This window comes from Oncorhynchus keta, chromosome 2, assembly GCF_023373465.1.
Source record: "Oncorhynchus keta strain PuntledgeMale-10-30-2019 chromosome 2, Oket_V2, whole genome shotgun sequence".
NCBI lineage: Eukaryota > Metazoa > Chordata > Actinopteri > Salmoniformes > Salmonidae > Oncorhynchus > Oncorhynchus keta.
Window position 1 is genome coordinate 6,930,671 of NC_068422.1, and position 20,755 is coordinate 6,951,425.

A 20,755-nucleotide genomic window follows, 5' to 3' on the forward strand; every position below is an offset into this window, starting at 1 on the left:
TTTCTATTTAATCAGTGATGGAAATGGCAAGGTTGCACAATCACGTAGCAAAGCACTAAAGCATCATGCCAAAAGTTACATACCTAAAAAATAAATGGTTTGGAACTAGCCTGTTTATGCGATCATTCTATGCCGTCAAGGAGTGGAATGAAAGCACAAACTGACTGGTACACAGGCTAGTTGGAACTACTGTTCCCAAAATATGAGTGAGATTAGTTTATTTTACTTGGTGAACAAAGTTTTGATGCTGGTATTCAAAAGCAAATGGAATTTCCATACCATTCAAACTTTTCATAGATTTTCAAGATATTTAACAGTTCAAATCCGATACAAAGATGTCATAATAGGTATACATTAACCAGATGGAATGGAAAGTTCCTTAACGTTGGGCCTCGGTGTTTTCTTCTAGCACATAGGTGTTCTGATGAACATCCCCAACCAGATGTGAGAATCAGCCATCTGAAACAATATCCTATATAAAACACAATCTGAACGTCACATAGCCAGTAGACTGTTTGGTACATGTCTTAGTTCTCGAATTGAGTAAACCCTCATCCTGTATGCAGTAACAGAAAATCTATTTTTTTAATCTGAAAATCACACTGCCCATATTTGTCATCAGCAATGATTACCTGCATTCTTTTATGAATACATCAACTGAAGGTTCATCAATTTCCTATCAAAAAAAGAAGGAATAATTGAGTCGACATGGATTTACATGTATGATAATACTGTAATTTGATTATAATTCGATTATAGCCAGCTGCACCAATGTGTCAGAGAAAACGACCGAAGTCAGCCTGCAGGTGCCCATCCTGCCACATGTAGTCACTAGAGCACGATGAGCCAAGTAAGGCCCCCCTGGCCAAACCCTTCCCTAACCCAGACGATGCTGGTCCAATTGTGCGCCACCCTATTGTACTCCAGGTCACGGCCGGTAATGACACAGCCTGGGCTGTAGTGAAATCTCGAACCCCAGGCTGTAGTGACTGCGCAACACTGCGATGCAGTGCCTTAGTCCGCTGCGCCACTCGGAAGGCAGATTTTTTTCATTTATTTAATCCATTTTAGAATAAGGCTGTAACAAAATGGAAAAAAAGTGAATGGGTCTGAATACTTTCCCGAACGCACTGTGTGTGTGTGTGTGTGTGTGTGTGTGTGTGTGTGTGTGTGTGTGTGTGTGTGTGTGTGTGTGTGTGTGTGTGTGTGTGTGTGTCTGCTATCCTTAACGAAGCATGTGGTACACAACATTACGAGCTAGCATGACTGGCTAATATCTTGGCTAGCAGGCTAGAAGCAGCATGACTCACATGGAATAGGAATAACTTTATAAACCTTATGAATATGGTAAATACTTTTCTGTCTTAGAAATACCCAACTAAAACCCCATGACATGTTGGAGAGTACTTATAATTACATGCACACACTAAACACAGGTCAAATAAAAGAAACATGAGGAATAGTCCAGTGAGTCCATTCTTATTTCACCTCGATCTCACTCTGACGGCATTTGCTAGATTGAGTGAGGAACGCGGGGAATGCCGAACTATGGCCAGTACAAGTGGTGTGACTTAAAGGTACACTAATAAGATATAAGGGGTGTTTGGCAATTACAACAAATTAATGGTTCAGGGGTGCTGAAACTGCTCAATAAGAGCTGGCCTTTTCAACTCGCTCTCCCGTTTGTGTCTGGATGGCACAATGAGCCAGAAGAGGCGGGCTCAGGTCATCTAGGAGATACAGAGCGGTGGAGATGTGTGTACCATGCAGTAACAGACATACACACAGAGATGTGTGTAACATGCAGTAACAGACATACACACAGAGATGTGTGTACCATGCAGTAACAGACATACACACAGAGATGTGTGTACCATGCAGTAACAGACATACACATAGAGATGTGTGTAACATGCAGTAACAGACATACACACAGAGATGTGTGTAACATGCAGTAACAGACATACACACAGAGATGTGTGTACCATGCAGTAACAGACATACACACAGAGATGTGTGTAACATGCAGTAACAGACATACACACAGAGATGTGTGTACCATGCAGTAACAGACATACACACAGAGATGTGTGTACCATGCAGTAACAGACATACACACAGAGATGTGTGTAACATGCAGTAACAGACATACACACAGAGATGTGTGTAACATGCAGTAACAGACATACACACAGAGATGTGTGTACCATGCAGTAACAGACATACACATAGAGATGTGTGTAACATGCAGTAACAGACATACACACAGAGATGTGTGTACCATGCAGTAACAGACATACACACAGAGATGTGTGTAACATGCAGTAACAGAAATACACACAGAGATGTGTGTAACATACAGTAACAGACATACACACAGAGATGTGTGTAACATGCAGTAACAGACATACACACAGAGATGTGTGTACCATGCAGTAACAGACATACACACAGAGATGTGTGTACCATGCAGTAACAGACATACACACAGAGATGTGTGTAACATGCAGTAACAGACATACACACAGAGATGTGTGTACCATGCAGTAACAGACATACACACAGAGATGTGTGTACCATGCAGTAACAGACATACACACAGAGATGTGTGTACCATGCAGTAACAGACACTCTGAGATGTGTGTACCATGCAGTAACAGACATACACACCGAGATGTGTGTACCATGCAGTAACAGACACTCTGAGATGTGTGTACCATGCAGTAACAGACATACACACCGAGATGTGTGTACCATGCAGTAACAGACATACACACCGAAATGTGTGTACCATGCAGTAACAGACATACACACAGAGATGTGTGTAACATGCAGTAACAGACATACACACAGAGATGTGTGTAACATGCAGTAACAGACATACACACAACATACACACAGAGATGTGTGTACCATGCAGTAACAGACATACACACAGAGATGTGTGTACCATGCAGTAACAGACATACACACAGAGATGTGTGTACCATGCAGTAACAGACATACACACAGAGATGTGTGTACCATGCAGTAACAGACATACACATAGAGATGTGTGTACCATGCAGTAACAGACATACACACAGAGATGTGTGTAACATGCAGTAACAGACATACACACAGAGATGTGTGTACCATGCAGTAACAGACATACACACAGAGATGTGTGTAACATGCAGTAACAGACATACACACAGAGATGTGTGTAACATGCAGTAACAGACATACACACAGAGATGTGTGTACCATGCAGTAACAGACATACACACAGAGATGTGTGTACCATGCAGTAACAGACATACACACAGAGATGTGTGTAACATGCAGTAACAGACATACACACAGAGATGTGTGTACCATGCAGTAACAGACATACACACCGAGATGTGTGTAACATGCAGTAACAGACATACACACAGAGATGTGTGTACCATGCAGTAACAGACATACACACAGAGATGTGTGTAACATGCAGTAACAGACATACACACAGAGATGTGTGTAACATGCAGTAACAGACATACACACAGAGATGTGTGTACCATGCAGTAACAGGCATACACACAGAGATGTGTGTACCATGCAGTAACAGACATACACACCGAGATGTGTGTACCATGCAGTAACAGACATACACACAGAGATGTGTGTAACATGCAGTAACAGACACTCTGAGATGTGTGTACCATGCAGTAACAGACATACACACCGAGATGTGTGTACCATGCAGTAACAGACATACACACAGAGATGTGTGTAACATGCAGTAACAGACATACACACAGAGATGTGTGTACCATGCAATAACAGACATACACACAGAGATGTGTGTAACATGCAGTAACAGACACTCTGAGATGTGTGTACCATGCAGTAACAGACATACACACAGAGATGTGTGTACCATGCAGTAACAGACATACACACAGAGATGTGTGTAACATGCAGTAACAGACATACACACAGAGATGTGTGTACCATGCAGTAACAGACATACACACAGAGATGTGTGTAACATGCAGTAACAGACATACACACAGAGATGTGTGTAACATGCAGTAACAGACATACACACCGAGATGTGTGTAACATGCAGTAACAGACATACACACAGAGATGTGTGTACCATGCAGTAACAGACATACACACAGAGATGTGTGTACCATGCAGTAACAGACATACACACAGAGATGTGTGTAACATGCAGTAACAGACATACACACAGAGATGTGTGTACCATGCAGTAACAGACATACACACAGAGATGTGTGTACCATGCAGTAACAGACATACACACCGAGATGTGTGTAACATGCAGTAACAGACATACACACAGAGATGTGTGTACCATGCAGTAACAGACATACACACAGAGATGTGTGTACCATGCAGTAACAGACATACACACAGAGATGTGTGTACCATGCAGTAACAGACATACACACAGAGATGTGTGTAACATGCAGTAACAGACATACACACAGAGATGTGTGTAACATGCAGTAACAGACATACACACAGAGATGTGTGTAACATGCAGTAACAGACATACACACAGAGATGTGTGTACCATGCAGTAACAGACATACACACAGAGATGTGTGTACCATGCAGTAACAGACATACACACAGAGATGTGTGTACCATGCAGTAACAGACATACACACAGAGATGTGTGTACCATGCAGTAACAGACATACACACAGAGATGTGTGTAACATGCAGTAACAGACATACACACAGAGATGTGTGTACCATGCAGTAACAGACATACACACAGAGATGTGTGTACCATGCAGTAACAGACATACACACAGAGATGTGTGTACCATGCAGTAACAGACATACACACAGAGATGTGTGTAACATGCAGTAACAGACATACACACAGAGATGTGTGTACCATGCAGTAACAGACATACACACAGAGATGTGTGTACCATGCAGTAACAGACATACACACAGAGATGTGTGTAACATGCAGTAACAGACATACACACAGAGATGTGTGTACCATGCAGTAACAGACATAAACACCGAGATGTGTGTACCATGCAGTAACAGACATACACACAGAGATGTGTGTACCATGCAGTAACAGACATACACACCGAGATGTGTGTACCATGCAGTAACAGACATACACACAGAGATGTGTGTACCATGCAGTAACAGACATACACACAGAGATGTGTGTACCATGCAGTAACAGACATACACACAGAGATGTGTGTAACATGCAGTAACAGACACTCTGAGATGTGTGTACCATGCAGTACCAGACATACACACAGAGATATGTGTAACATGCAGTAACAGACACTCTGAGATGTGTGTACCATGCAGTAACAGACATACACACAGAGATATGTGTAACATGCAGTAACAGACACTCTGAGATGTGTGTACCATGCAGTAACAGACATACACACAGAGATGTGTGTACCATGCAGTAACAGACATACACACAGAGATGTGTGTAACATGCAGTAACAGACACTCTGAGATGTGTGTACCATGCAGTACCAGACATACACACAGAGATATGTGTAACATGCAGTAACAGACACTCTGAGATGTGTGTACCATGCAGTAACAGACATACACACAGAGATGTGTGTAACATGCAGCAACAGACACTCTGAGATGTGTGTGTGTGTGTGTGTGTGTGTGTGTGTGTGTGTGTGTGTGTGTGTGTGTGTGTGTGTGTGTGTGTGTGTGTGTGTGTGTGTGTGTGTGTGTGTGTGTGTGTGTGTGTGTACGTGTGCGTGTGCGTGTGCGTGTGCCTGTGCGTGTGCCTGTGCGTGTGCGTGTGTACCAGGCTTGGATCCCAGCAGCAGAGCACCAGTGTGTGGACCCCTGTCACCGCCTCAGCCAGAAGAAAGATGTTGTCATCACTATGGTCAGAGGTTACATGGCTGGGGGTTGTCGGTAATGTAGTCACTAAAGTGCATAGTTTTGGTGTGTAGTCTAGACTGAAGGACAGAGCGGCAGGAACGCAGAAATAGAGTTTCTGTGACAAACCAGATATACATTGGTCTTGTTTCTTTAAATATTATGTCTTAAATTCCCCACAGAGGGAAATTCAGGCATCCTCTGTCACATCCTCCTCTAGGCCAGTGTCTCCAGTCTTCCAGTATTCCCAACAGCACACATTTTTGTTGTTGCCCCTGACAAACTCACCTGATGCAACTGGGGTGGCAGGTAGCCTAGTGGTGTTGGACTAGTAACCGAAAGGTTGCAAGATCGAATCACCGAGCTGACGAGGTTCAAATCTGTCGCTCTACCCCCAAACAAGGCAGTTAACCCACTGTTCCTAGGCCATCATTGAAAATAAGAATTTGTTCTTAACTGACTTGCCTAGTTAAATAAAGGTAACAAAAAAACCTCAAGGTCTTGATGATTATTTGACAAGTTGAATCAGGTGTGCTTGTCCGGGACTACAACAACAACGTGTGCTGTTGGGAAACACTCCTATAGAGAATGGGCGAGGCATGGTTTTACTGTACAATTTACTGACTTGCTTTTCTTTAGAGGCCAGATGAAAATATTCTGAGGCTAAACGAATGTGATTCCTAACAAAACCAAGATCTGAAATAATCTTGATACCAGTGTTTGCTTCCCCTTTTTGGCCAACTGCCATATAATGCTAAACCAGCAGAAACTCACACTGGCATGTAGGCTAGAGGGTATTTATTGACAACACTTATTGACAATTACTGCATCCCAAACAGTACCTAATTCCCTATATATAGTGCATTGCTTTTGACCAAGGCCCATAGGAGACACACATATTTGTTTGTAATTTATCAATTTCATCTGCCTATAACCAGAGAATATTCCCCACTGTAGTTCTAAAGGGAAGTAACAGTCAGTTTGGTCACAGACTCCTAGGAAACCAGATGATGTTTCATGAGGGACTGAATAGAACTATATATTGAGTCACTCCCATTTTTCATAGCTCTCTGTGTGTGTGTGTTCCTGTCCCCCAGTCTCCATTCTCTCAGTGTTGTTCCTTTACACAGTCAGTAGAACAGGAAATGATACAGAGGCAGTCAGGCAAGTTGAAACCTGTGCGCACACACACAGCCCTGTGGTAGACAACTAGGCTTCATAACCGACACTACAGGAGCTCAAAACTTTCTTGGACAAGTGAACTGTAATGTGATGGAAAATAGATGCTAAAAGAGAAATATTTACCAGGTATAATATGATGGGAATTAATGCAAATGGTAGATTTACTAAATTTACTCTAACGTCTGGGATCCACTGAACATTCAGAGAGTAGAGGACAGAGTTTGTACAAGTCTTCTGGCTGTATGCCCACCTCCAGGTATGAATACCTACTGTATTGTCAAGCCTTGAATTACATTAGTTTTATTGTAAAGGTTTGATGTACTGTTAATGTGCATTATTATTTTAACATGAGATTCCCTTTGAACAACACTTCTGCTAGACCCCCTTAGTGTGGATTACATCATGTTTAATGTATTCTAGTCCCCCTTAGTGTGGATTACATCATGTTTAATGTATTCTAGACCCCCTTAGTGTGGATTACATCATGTTTAATGTATTCTAGACCCCCTTAGTGTGGATTACATCATGTTTAATGTATTCTAGTCCCCCTTAGTGTGGATTACATCATGTTTAATGTATTCTAGACCCCCTTAGTGTGGATTACATCATGTTTAATGTATTCTAGTCCCCCTTACTGGAGATGAAATCATGTTTAATGTATTCTAGTCCCCCTTACTGGGGATGAAATCATGTTTAATGTATTCTAGTCCCCCTTACTGGGGATGAAATCATGTTTAATGTATTCTAGTCCCCCTTACTGGGGATGAAATCATGTTTAATTTCTGCTAGTCCCCCTTTAATGTGGATTAAATCATGTTTATTTTATGCTGGTCCCCCTTTAGTGTGGATTAAATCATGTTTACCTTCTGCTAGACCCCCTTAGTGGGGATTAAATCATGTTTATCTTCTGCTAGGCCCTTTTAGTGGGGATTAAACCATGTTTATCTTCTGATAGGCCCCTTTAGTGGGGATTAAATCATGTTTATCTTCTGCTAGGCCCTTTTAGTGGGGATTAAATCATGTTTATCTTCTGATAGGCCCCTTTAGTGGGGATTACATCATGTTTATCTTCTGATAGGCCCCTTTAGTGGGGATTAAATCAAGTTTATCTTCTGATAGGCCCTTTTAGTGGGGATTAAATCATGTTTATCTTCTGATAGGCCCCTTTAGTGGGGATTAAATCATGTTTAACTTCTGATAGGCCCCTTTAGTGGGGATTAAATCAAGTTTATCTTCTGATAGGCCCCTTTAGTGGGGATTAAATCATGTTTACCTTCTGCTAGACCCCTTGGTGGGGATTAAATCATGTTTATCTTCTGATAGGCCCTTTTAGTGGGGATTAAATCATGTTTATCTTCTGCTAGGACCCCTTAGTGGGGATTAAATCATGTTTATCTTCTGCTAGGCCCTTTTAGTGGGGATTAAATCATGTTTATCTTGTGCTAGACCCTTTTAGTGGGGATTAAATCATGTTTATCTTCTGCTAGACCCTTTTAGTGGGGATTAAATCATGTTTCTCTTCTGCTAGGCCCTTTTAGTGGGGATTAAATCATGTTTACCTTCTGCTAGACCCCTTGGTGGGGATTAAATCGTGTTTATCTTCTGCTAGGCCCTTTTAGTGGGGATTAAATCATGTTTAACTCATGCTAGGCCCCCTTAGTGGGGATTAAATCATGTTTAATTTCTGTTAGGCCCCTTTAGTGGGGATTAAATCATGTTTAACTTCTGTTAGGCCCTTTTAGTGGGGATTAAATCATGTTTATCTTCTGCTAGACCCTTTTAGTGGGGATTAAATCATGTTTCTCTTCTGCTAGGCCCTTTTAGTGGGGATTAAATCATGTTTACCTTCTGCTAGACCCCTTGGTGGGGATTAAATCATGTTTATCTTCTGCTAGGCCCTTTTAGTGGGGATTAAATCATGTTTATCTTCTGCTAGGCCCTTTTAGTGGGGATTAAATCATGTTTAACTCATGCTAGGCCCCCTTAGTGGGGATTAAATCATGTTTAATTTCTGCTAGGCCCCCTTAGTGGGGATTAAATCATGTTTAATTTCTGTTAGGCCCTTTTAGTGGGGAGTAAATCATGTTTAATTTCTGTTAGGCCCCCTTGGTGGGGATTAAATCATGTTTAATTTCTGTTAGGCCCCCTTGGTGGGGATTAAATCATGTTTAATTTCTGTTAGGCCCCCTTGGTGGGGATTAAAGCATGTTTAATTTCTGCTAAACCCCCTTAGTGGGGATTAAATCATGTTTAACTCATGCTAGGCCCCCTTGGTGGGGATTAAATCATGTTTAATTTCTGTTAGGCCCCCTTAGTGGGGATTAAAGCATGTTTAACTTCTGCTAAACCCCCTTAGTGTGGATTAAATCATGTTTAACCTCTGCTAGTCCCACTAAGGGGGAAATCATAGTTCACTTCTGCTAGACCCCCTTGGTGGGGATTAAATCATGTTTAACTTCTGCTAGACCCCCTTGGTGGGGATTAAATCATGTTTAACTTCTGCTAGACCCCTTGGTGGGGATTAAATCATAGTTCACTTCTGCTAGACCCCCTTGGTGGGGATTAAATCATGTTTAACTTCTGCTAGACCCCCTTGGTGGGGATTAAATCATAGTTCACTTCTGCTAGACCCCCTTGGTGGGGATTAAATCATGTTTAACTTCTGCTAGACCCCCTTGGTGGGGATTAAATCATAGTTCACTTCTGCTAGACCCCCTTGGTGGGGATTAAATCATGTTTAACTTCTGCTAGACCCCCTTGGTGGGGATTAAATCATGTTTATCTTCTGCTAGACCCCCTTGGTGGGGATTAAATCATAGTTCACTTCTGCTAGGCCCTTTTAGTGCGGATTAAATCATGTTTATCTTCTGATAGGCCCATTTAGTGGGGATTAAATCATGTTTAACTTCTGATAGGCCCCTTTAGTGGGGATTAAATCATGTTTATCTTCTGATAGGCCCCTTTAGTGGGGATTAAATCATGTTTATCTTCTGATAGGCCCCTTTAGTGGGGATTAAATCAAGTTTATCTTCTGATAGGCCCCTTTAGTGGGGATTAAATCATGTTTACCTTCTGCTAGACCCCTTGGTGGGGATTAAATCATGTTTATCTTCTGATAGGCCCTTTTAGTGGGGATTAAATCATGTTTATCTTGTGCTAGACCCTTTTAGTGGGGATTAAATCATGTTTATCTTCTGCTAGACCCTTTTAGTGGGGATTAAATCATGTTTACCTTCTGCTAGACCCCTTGGTGGGGATTAAATCATGTTTATCTTCTGATAGGCCCTTTTAGTGGGGATTAAATCATGTTTATCTTCTGATAGGCCCCTTTAGTGGGGATTAAATCAAGTTTATCTTCTGATAGGCCCTTTTAGTGGGGATTAAATCATGTTTATCTTGTGCTAGACCCTTTTAGTGGGGATTAAATCATGTTTATCTTCTGCTAGACCCTTTTAGTGGGGATTAAATCATGTTTACCTTCTGCTAGACCCCTTGGTGGGGATTAAATCATGTTTATCTTCTGCTAGACCCTTTTAGTGGGGATTAAATCATGTTTATCTTGTGCTAGACCCTTTTAGTGGGGATTAAATCATGTGTATCTTCTGCTAGACCCTTTTAGTGGGGATTAAATCATGTTTCTCTTCTGCTAGGCCCTTTTAGTGGGGATTAAATCATGTTTATCTTCTGATAGGCCCTTTTAGTGGGGATTAAATCATGTTTATCTTCTGCTAGACCCCTTGGTGGGGATTAAATCATGTTTATCTTCTGCTAGGCCCTTTTAGTGGGGATTAAATCATGTTTAACTCATGCTAGGCCCCCTTAGTGGGGATTAAATCATGTTTAATTTCTGTTAGGCCCTTTTAGTGGGGATTAAATCATGTTTATCTTCTGCTAGACCCTTTTAGTGGGGATTAAATAATGTTTCTCTTCTGCTAGGCCCTTTTAGTGGGGATTAAATCATGTTTAACTTCTGTTAGGCCCTTTTAGTGGGGATTAAATCATGTTTATCTTCTGCTAGACCCTTTTAGTGGGGATTAAATCATGTTTCTCTTCTGCTAGGCCCTTTTAGTGGGGATTAAATCATGTTTACCTTCTGCTAGACCCCTTGGTGGGGATTAAATCATGTTTATCTTCTGCTAGGCCCTTTTAGTGGGGATTAAATCATGTTTATCTTCTGCTGGGCCCTTTTAGTGGGGATTAAATCATGTTTAACTCATGCTAGGCCCCCTTAGTGGGGATTAAATCATGTTTAATTTCTGCTAGGCCCCCTTAGTGGGGATTAAATCATGTTTAACTCATGCTAGGCCCCCTTGGTGGGGATTAAATCATGTTTCATTTCTGTTAGGCCCCCTTTAGTGTGGATTAAATCATGTTTAACCTCTGCTAGTCCCACTAAGGGGGAAATCATAGTTCACTTCTGCTAGACCCCCTTGGTGGGGATTAAATCATGTTTAACTTCTGCTAGACCCCCTTGGTGGGGATTAAATCATAGTTCACTTCTGTTTTCCATGCACTATTTTACCTTTATTTAACTAGGCAAGTCAGTTAAGAACAAATTCTTATTTTCAATGATGGTTTAGGAACAGTGCCTTGTTCAGGGGCAGAACAACAGATTTTAACCTTGTCAGCTCGGGGATTCGATCTTGCAACCTTTCGGATACTAGTCCAACGCTCTAACCACTAAGCTACCTGCCACCCCTATCTGACTCCTTATAATTTAGGGTTGGATTGTTACTGTAGGCTATATCAAGTTCAAAAACGTACCCTTTCCTAAAGAAAATATTTAAAATGCACTCTTAATAGAACAATTGAACTAAGTATTATGTCAGTTGACAACAAAAAAACAACTGTCATGTTGACAGATCAGTTGGTCCACTCACTTTGAATGGGTTAGTATGGAGAGGGAATAGACTTGGACTTCTGACCAGTTATTGGTCCTGGTTGTCAATGATGTCACTATTGAAATTAGAAGAAGGAATTGAGTCCTTTGTTTTCATAAGTTCTCCCCGTGTTTCTGGAGGCCTTATATGGCAAACTGAGATTGCAGCTTGACAATGGAGTAAGCTGTGCATCATCAACCCATGTTGGTGCTGGGCTACAGGCTTCCTGTTCTGTGGGCTCTGTGTTGTGAGTCTATAGAGCTCTTTAAGTTTGGGAGATGGGAGACAACATTTACTGATGTCTGCCTGTCCATTGTTCAGGTTAAAATCATGAAACAGAAACAGCCTTACTGGTCACTGCATTCTTTATGATGATAATCTGTAAGGCAGAAGTGGATCATGTTGAATGAGGTCAACTATGACGTTAGTAACTGAGTACTCCCACCTCAGAGATCCTATTAAAACACATGTATATAATTCAATGACTCCGATAATGTTGAGGTTTCCAAATGTCTACAACTGTATGGCCGGAGTCCTGTCTCAGTTTACTGGATCTGAATTTGTTTTCATCATGTTTTTAATGTGTGTATGTCCCAAATGCCCACAATATTTTCTATGTGCCCTGGTTCAAAAGTAGTGCACTATAAAGGGAATAGGGTGCTGTTTGAGACGCACAAAGTCAGATATGCCCATTTTAAATGTACTGTTTTGAATGTTTCCAGCTCCAAGATGAACTCTTTTGAACCGTGACCATCTGCATTTCAACATAGAGGCTCCAGCCAGCAGAGCGGCTAACTAGGCCTAACTACAGTAACTGTAGGCCTAACTACAGTAACATGGCGATGGTGCAGGTGCAGTTTGAGTATGAGTACACAGCCAAGGACGGGGCTCTGGTCTCCATCAAGCCCAACGAGAGGTAATTTAATTGAATTATTGTCCAGAAAATATTGTCCTGGAAATTAGTCTTTAGGTAAAAAAGTAAAATTACAATGGAACAGATCAGACAACATGATATAGATGATAGAACTTAACAATACATGCACAGTACACGCATCATTGCACAGCCCAAACACATTCTTCACGTTGCCTCTCTGGGCCTCTAATGTTCACAGGTACATCCTGGTCTCCAGGACCAACGACTACTGGTGGCATGTCCGGAAGGACCAGAGGACCAAACCCTTCTATATCCCTGCCAAGTATGTGAGGGAGCTCTCTGTGAAGACCCAGGGCCCACTGGACCTCACTAATTATGGGACTCAGAGTCACACATTCTTGCAGTCAACGACTGACAGAGAGCCACTGGACATGTCTAACAAAGGTCAATGGTCAGGTGCTGTGACGAAGGTCCGCATGTCCACGGATCACTCTGCGAGAGCCACCACTCTCAGGATGTCCACGTTCGGGGTCTCACTCGACATTGATGATATCAAGCATTATGAGCACATGAAGACCATGGTGGGACTGCAGACCTCCAATAACGAGACTAGAGATATCCCACCACATGATCTGAAGAGGCGAAGTTTAGCTCCAGGTTTCTCATTCACCTCAGCCTCAGACGCTCAAGGTCCTGGTGATATGTTGCAGCACTGTTCCCTAAAGCTCCATGTCTCACCTGAGCCCACAAGCAGACTTCCCCAGCTGCAGTCAAGCCCTCCTACACTTATCAAGGATCAAGATAAACAGCTGATCTCAGGTGGCCGGATAACGAAAACACTGCCAGGGGATCCTAGTGGGCTATCTCATTTATCTCAGGACTCAGATATCCATGAGACTATATCAGATACCCAGCACTCAGAGTTGACAGACTTTGTGGGAACAGAACTGGCTGGATCTTTGGGTTCAACTGAAACACCAGCAGAACAACAGCAGAGCCTGGATCGAACTTCTGGTCCGATTGACATTACAGCCCCTTCCCCTACAGCTCAGGTAGGATTAAGTTTCACTGTAGACATTCATAACATCCTACATACATTTATAGTATGCAAGTATTTTATTTGACTTTATAATGATTTACATGAGGCCATTTGTAAAGGATGTGAGTTGGATGGGAACGTCAGAGAAAATAACTGGTATTACTAACTTCTGACATCAGAGTGTGCTGTTCAGTCATGGTAGAACTGGCATCCAGACAAGCATTAAAGGTCTGATGGATAAGCACAGAAGTAATCAAGCCTTGAAATGCTCTGTCAATGCTTTTTTTCCCTCAGCTTTTTGAAGAAAGTATTACTGAGGTTGGGAATCACTATGTTCACTATTTGGTTTGTTCATTGTCGTTACCCTGTTGTGTTTATCTTAAGAAAAGGAGATATTTTATCCAAGATTCACAGAGGAATTATTGTTATACTCTGGGAAATACTCAATGGTTTGCATCCCCAATGGCACCCTATTCCTTATATATCAGGGGTACTCAACTCTTACCAGTGGTCCAGGGCCTGCTGGTGTTCTGTTCTACCTGATAACTGATTGCATGCACCTGGTGTCCCAGGTCTAAATCAGTCACTGATTAGAGGGGAACAATGAAAAAACATAGAGGAACTGGCTTCGAGGTCCAGAGTTGAGTTTGAGGGCCATATACAGTGCACTACTTTTAACCAGGGCCTCTGTTCAAAAGTTGTGCCCTTTATATAAGGAATAGGGTGCCATTTAGGATGCACAAATTAATCACAAACAGATGAGAACTAGGCATATTACTTATTCTGTCAGATTTCCCAAAAGTTAATATGGTCAACAGGACTCAGCTAATGAATCACAAACTATATCACATTCAGGGAAATAGTTATACCATCTGGTTTCCAAAAGCATGACTCAAAAGACGCTTTCAGTAAGTGAGCCTTGTGATCTGCATTAAAGATACATGGTGAGTTTATGGATAACAGAATGCAGTGAGTTTGATTGAAGGTTGTGCTGTTGTCTTGTACAGACATGTACAAGTTATCCATGAAAGGGTCAAATCCCTGCTAATGTATGGAAAGATTCCTAACATAGCATATACTAGCTATAGTAGACTCCATGTGTTATTCTGTGGCAGCTCATATACACAAGCCCTTTTGCTTTTGTGTGCCAGTCCAATGGGGTAAGGGGTGCCACTGCCCCTAGAATGCAACTGTAGGGTCTGGACGGTCTGGCCCAGCTGATTCAAGTGCTCTATCTGGTCCTTTTGGTACACCTGTCTGGAATACGATTAACAGGACACAATCACTGTTAGGTGTATGGACCTATGCAATTTGATTGGAACATTTGACTATCTGAGATTTCCTAAAAGCGGAATCCTCTTTCTACCTTTTCTTTCCTCTTTTTTACTTTCGTGAATGTGGGTGGGGGTTAGGGCAGTTGGTGGGGCAACCACAGAACAGGTTAGAAACCGGTTAGTTCGGCTAGTTCAAATACATACCAACTGTAACAAGAAAGGAAAGAGTTAATCAGAAACTTAGGCTACCAACAAACCACTCCCAAACTACTGGCTGTAGCTTCCAGCTACCTGTTGCCAGAGCACCGGTGACGTTGACGAGAATTATACCGCCGTAAAAAATATAAACATTTTGCAAACGCAAATTACATTGACTTCAGTTGGTTGGTTTGACAGGCGTCACAGTGAAGCAACATCGTTTTTTTGAGAAAGCTGAAACATTCCGCGAGTCTGCTTTTCATCGTTGGTTCACCTGTTCCGAGGTGAAGTGACGTAGGCCGCTCCTAGTATCAGGATGTTGTCAAGCATGGAACGAACATTTTATATCCTTCTCAATGCTGAGAATTCATTTATTACATTGTTGCGCTTGCGGGTGGCAATGTGTAAACATTTACATTTCTGTATAAACTAGTGTGCAGAGTTTGAAAGTAGTCTGTAAAGTAGGCCTACATTGTTGTTACATTTGCTATAACAGAATTTGAACTAGTTTGCTTAACTTAACTTCCAGAGAGCTGGTTTGTGGCTCTCCACAATCCTCCTCAGTGGAATTAATGACCCCCTTACTTTCACCTGTCTGTTGGGACACTGATTTGCATCCCAAGTGGCACCCCATTCCCTATGTAGTGCATTTAGGACAGACAAGAGCTGTTACTCATGTGGACTTGCCAGGACCCCTCAAGTGGAGCCCCACTGTCCCACAATAGAGGTTCCGTTTCCATGATGATGTGTGGGGTATAGAGTTGAATTTAGTCGATGGAGCTAGCCAGGGCTTAGGTTAGGTGGCAGTGCCAACCATGCCATGTGTATGTGTGTGTGTGTGTGTGTGTGTGTGTGTGTGTGTGTGTGTGTGTGTGTGTGTGTGTGTGTGTGTGTGTGTGTGTGTGTGTGTGTGTGTGTGTGTGTGTGTGTGTGTGTGTGTGTGTGTGTGGGTATAGGCTGTGCACACCGGCAATCAAGCTAACATTATTGGTAATTTCTCATCGCTACTCAGTACATGTACCTTAGGCTAGTTCCATTGTTTCCTGACTTTAAGCCTTCTAGGTAAATAGTTCATTTGCATACACTGTATACAGATGTTCTATTATGTTATTGTCTGTCATTTTGTTTATCCCCTGTGTAACTCTGTTGTTGTTTTTGTCGCACTGCTTTCCTTTATCTTGGCCAGGTCGCAGTTGTAAATGAGAACTTGTTCTCAACTGGCCTACCTGGTTAAATAAAGGTGAAAGAAAAAAATCTGGGATGGTTGATTGGCTAGGCTGTTCTGGGTTTGATCCCTATGGTCAAAAGTAGTGCACTATATAGTTCTGTCCTTTCTGGCATGGGATCCATCCACAGTTCCTGTGTTAGTGTCAGCTATTTGCATGTTCTATACATTTCCTCTCCCAACTATGTCATTATTTTCATGCATCCAAATCAACATATGCTAAAACATTTAAGTTGTGTACAGTACAGTGGATGCATTCTAAATTCTGATGAATAATCTTTAATCAAACAGAATGTACAGAGAGCCTTCAACCTGTATTCACTGTGTTCTAGAGCTGTAATGATGTGCCATGTGCTACAGATTCCTGAAATAAGTAGATGTTTTGGTGTAGCTAGATATCAGTCCTGGAGGCTTTTTCAGGAGTGAATGACAAGGGGTTTTACACTTTGACTTTGACTTTAAAATGTATGCTAACAAAAAACATTGATTTCAAAGTTTAACAAACCATACAGGTCTATGCACAATGACTACTTTTAACAATTTCCACTGAAAAATGTACAAAATTAAATTTAGTGGAAGAACTGTGCAGATTCAAACTTTGGTAAAGAAATTACAGTAAAATCATGCAATCGCGTTTTCCAAAGAACTGTTAAACATCATGGCAACATGAGTTTGAAAAAGTATATTTTGGTTATTGAACTACAGTAAGTGAAGTGGATTTACAGTTGAAGTTTACATTCACTTAGGTCGGAGTCATTAAAACTTGTTTTTCAACCACTCCACAAATTTCCTGTTAACAAACTATAGTTTTGGCAAGTCGATTAGGACATCTGCTTTGTGCATGACACAAGTAATTTTTCCAACAATTGTTTACAGAAAGATTTTTTCACTGTATCATAATTCCAGTGGGTCAGAAGTTTACATACACTAAGTTGACTGCCTTTAAACAGCTTGGAAAATTCCAGAAGATTATGTCATGAATTTAGAAGCTTCTGATAGGCTAATTTACATCATTTGAGTCAATTGAAGGTGTACCTGTGGATGTATTTCAAGGCCTACCTTCAAACTTAGTGCCTCTTTGCTTGACATCATGGGAAAATCAAAAGAAATCAGCCAAGACCTCAGAAAAAAAATTGTAGACCTCCACAAGTCTGGTTCATCCTTGGGAGAAATGTCCAAACGCCTGAAGGTACCACGTTCATCTGTACAAACAATAGTACGCAAGTATAAACACCATGGGACCACACAGCTGTCATACCGCTCAGGAATTAGACGCGTTCTGTCTCCTAGAGATGAACGTACTTTGGTGCGAAAAGTGCAAATCAATCCCACAACAACAGCAAAGGACCCTGTGAAGACGCTGAAGGAAACAAGTACAAAAGTATCTATATCCACAGTAAAACAAGTCCTATATCAACATAACCTGAAAGGCTGCTCAGCAAGGAAGAAACCACTGCTCCAAAACCGCTATAAAAAAAGCCAGACTACGGTTTGCAACTGCACATGGGGACAAAGATCGTATTTTTGGAGAAATGCCCTCTGGGTTGAACTGTTTGGCCATAAATAGATCTGTTTGGCCATAATGACCATCGTTATGTTTGGATGAAAAAGGGGGAGGCTTGCAAGCCGAAGAACATCATCCCAACCGTGAAGCACGTGGTGGCAGCATCATGTTGTGGGAGTGCTTTGCTGCAGGAGGGACTGGTGCACTTCACAAAATAGATGGCATCATGAGGAAATAAATTATGTGGATATATTGAAGCAACATCTCAAGACATCAGTCAGGAAGTTAAAGCTTGGTCGCAAATGGGTCTTCCAAATGGACATTGACCCCAAGCATACTTCCAAAATTGTGGCAAAATGGCTTTAGGACAACAAAGTCAAGGTATTGGAGTGGCCATCACAAATCCCTGACCTCAATCCCATGGAAAATCTGTGGGCAGAACTGAAAAAGCGTGTGCGAGCAAGGAGGCCTACAAACCTGACTCAGTTACACCAGCTCTGTCAAGTGGAATGGGCCAAAATTCACCCAACTTATTGTGGGAAGCTTGTGGAAGGCTACCCAAAACTTTGACCCAAGTTAAACAATTTAAAGGCAATGCTACCAAATACTAATTGAGTGTATGTAAACTTCTGACCCACTGGGAATGTGATTAAAGAAATAAAAGCTGAAGTAAATCATTCTCTCTACTATTATTCTGACATTTCACATTCTTAAATTCTTAAATTCTTAAAGGTTTACTACGATTGAATGTCAGGAATTGTGAAGAACTGAGTTTAAATGTATTTGGCTAAGGTGTATGTAAACCTCCGACTTCAACTGTACATCCGATAATGGAAATACGGTAACAGAATTGCATTATGGGTCCTTCATCTGTACCACACAGAAATGCATAATTATGGATATGAATGTCCAAACTTGTGAAACATGAGGAGAATGACACCACAGCAGAGTACAGTACAATGTATTCTACCTTTCTTTACTGTACTGTACTATTAGATTGTGCAGTACTGTGTTCTACTCACTGTATAGTACACTACTGTGCTTTACGCACTGCTCTACTCACTGTGTTCTACTCACGGTACTCGGATGTGTTCTAGTCACTGTGCTGACGTTGCTTTCAGAGGCAATTTTTTTTATTTGGAAATGGTGCCTTCTATGCCTTCATTTCCCAATAAGATAGACTCTTAGCTTTCATATGACACCAATTTGATATGCTTCTATTCGATGCAAATGCCCATCACCTTTACATGTCTTGTAACTGTAGCCTTCACTTACGCTGTGCAATGAGACATGTAGGGACTAGGGTGCCATTTGGACCTTGATTTCAATCCCTTTCTGACAGCACCCCTTTTTGATTTGAACAAAACCTTCCATACGTGTTTGCCCATGGTAGAAGTGGTCAGAAAAGTGACTTTTTAGACCTGAATGCCAAAACATTCAGGAGATAGAGGTGCTCAAAGTTGACCCATTTTACATACCCCAGCCTATCATGACACATCCATATCTTCATCACTGGAAAAGATCAACGGTTGAGTTTGATATCATTTGAAAGCTTATAAAAAGTTTTGTCAAACTACTCTATGATTTCTTGAAAAAAAGTATACAATAAATAAACATCTACAGTACCAGTCAAAAGTCTGGACACTTACTCACTCAAGGGTTTGACAAAAACAAATGTTTTCTACATTATAAAATAATAGTGGAGACATCAAAAACTACGAAATAACACATGTGGAATCATGTAGTAACCAAAAAAGTGTTAAACAAATGAGATTCTTCAAAGTAGTCACCCTTTGCCTTGATCACAGCTTTGCACACTCTTGGCATTCTCGCAACCAGCTTCACCTGGAATGCTTTTCCAACAGTCTTGCAGGAGTGTGTTGGGTTTGAAAAACAAATGGTAGTCCCACTAAGCGCAAACCAGATAGGATGGCGTATTGCTGCAGAATGCTGTGGTAGCCATGCTGTTTAAGTATGCCTTGAATTCTAAATTAATCACTGGTACTGTGATGGACTCATCTGACCAAAGGACAGATTTCCACCAGTCGAATGTCCATTGCTTGTGATTTTTGGCCCAAGCAAGTTTGTTCTTCTTATTGGTGTTCTTTCGTTCTTTTGCAGCAATTTGACCATGAAAGCCTGATTCAGTCTCCACTGACCAGTCGATGTTGAGATGTGTCTGTTACTTGACCTTTGAAGAATTCATTTGGTCTGCAAATGTTGAGGCTGGTAACTCAAATGAACATATCCTCTGCAGCAGAGGCATCTCTGGGTCATCCTTTCCTGTGTTGAGAGCCAGTTTCATCACAGCGCTTGACGGTTTTTGCGATTGCACTTGAAGAAACTTTCAAAGTTCTTGAAATGTTACGGATTGACTGACCTTCATGTCTTAAAGTAATGATGGACTGTTGTTTCTCTTTGCTTATTTGAGCTGTTCTTGCCATAATATGGACTTGGTCTTTTACCAAATAGGGACATATTCTGTATACCACCCCTACCTTGTCACACACAACACAACTGATTGGCTCAAATGCATTAATTAACTTTTAACAAGGCACACCTGTTAATTGAAATGCATGAAGCTGGTTGAGAGAATGCCAAGAGTGTGCAAAGCTGTCATCAAGGTAAAGGGTGGCTACTTTCAAGAATTTGCTTAACAGTTTTTTCGGTTACTACATGATTCC

The 20,755-nt window shown here is 41.4% G+C and overlaps 1 protein-coding gene across 4 annotated transcripts in view; it reads left to right on the plus strand.

The window, feature by feature from the left end:
- The first annotated feature begins 7,049 nt into the window (after positions 1–7,049).
- The window catches only part of LOC118380771 (rho GTPase-activating protein 27-like), a 59,063-nt gene continuing 45,357 nt past the window's right edge, over positions 7,050–20,755 (plus strand). For 3 of the 4 annotated variants that reach the window (XM_052471279.1, XM_052471282.1, XM_052471283.1), the window contains exons 1-3: positions 7,051–7,333; positions 12,680–12,873; positions 13,070–13,883. In XM_052471279.1, coding sequence (XP_052327239.1) covers positions 12,794–12,873; positions 13,070–13,883 — 894 coding nt within the window. In that variant the 5' untranslated portion in view covers positions 7,051–7,333; positions 12,680–12,793. Of the gene's footprint in view, positions 7,334–12,679; positions 12,874–13,069; positions 13,884–20,755 lie in introns of all 4 variants that reach the window. The other variant, XM_052471280.1, reaches the window with a different exon arrangement.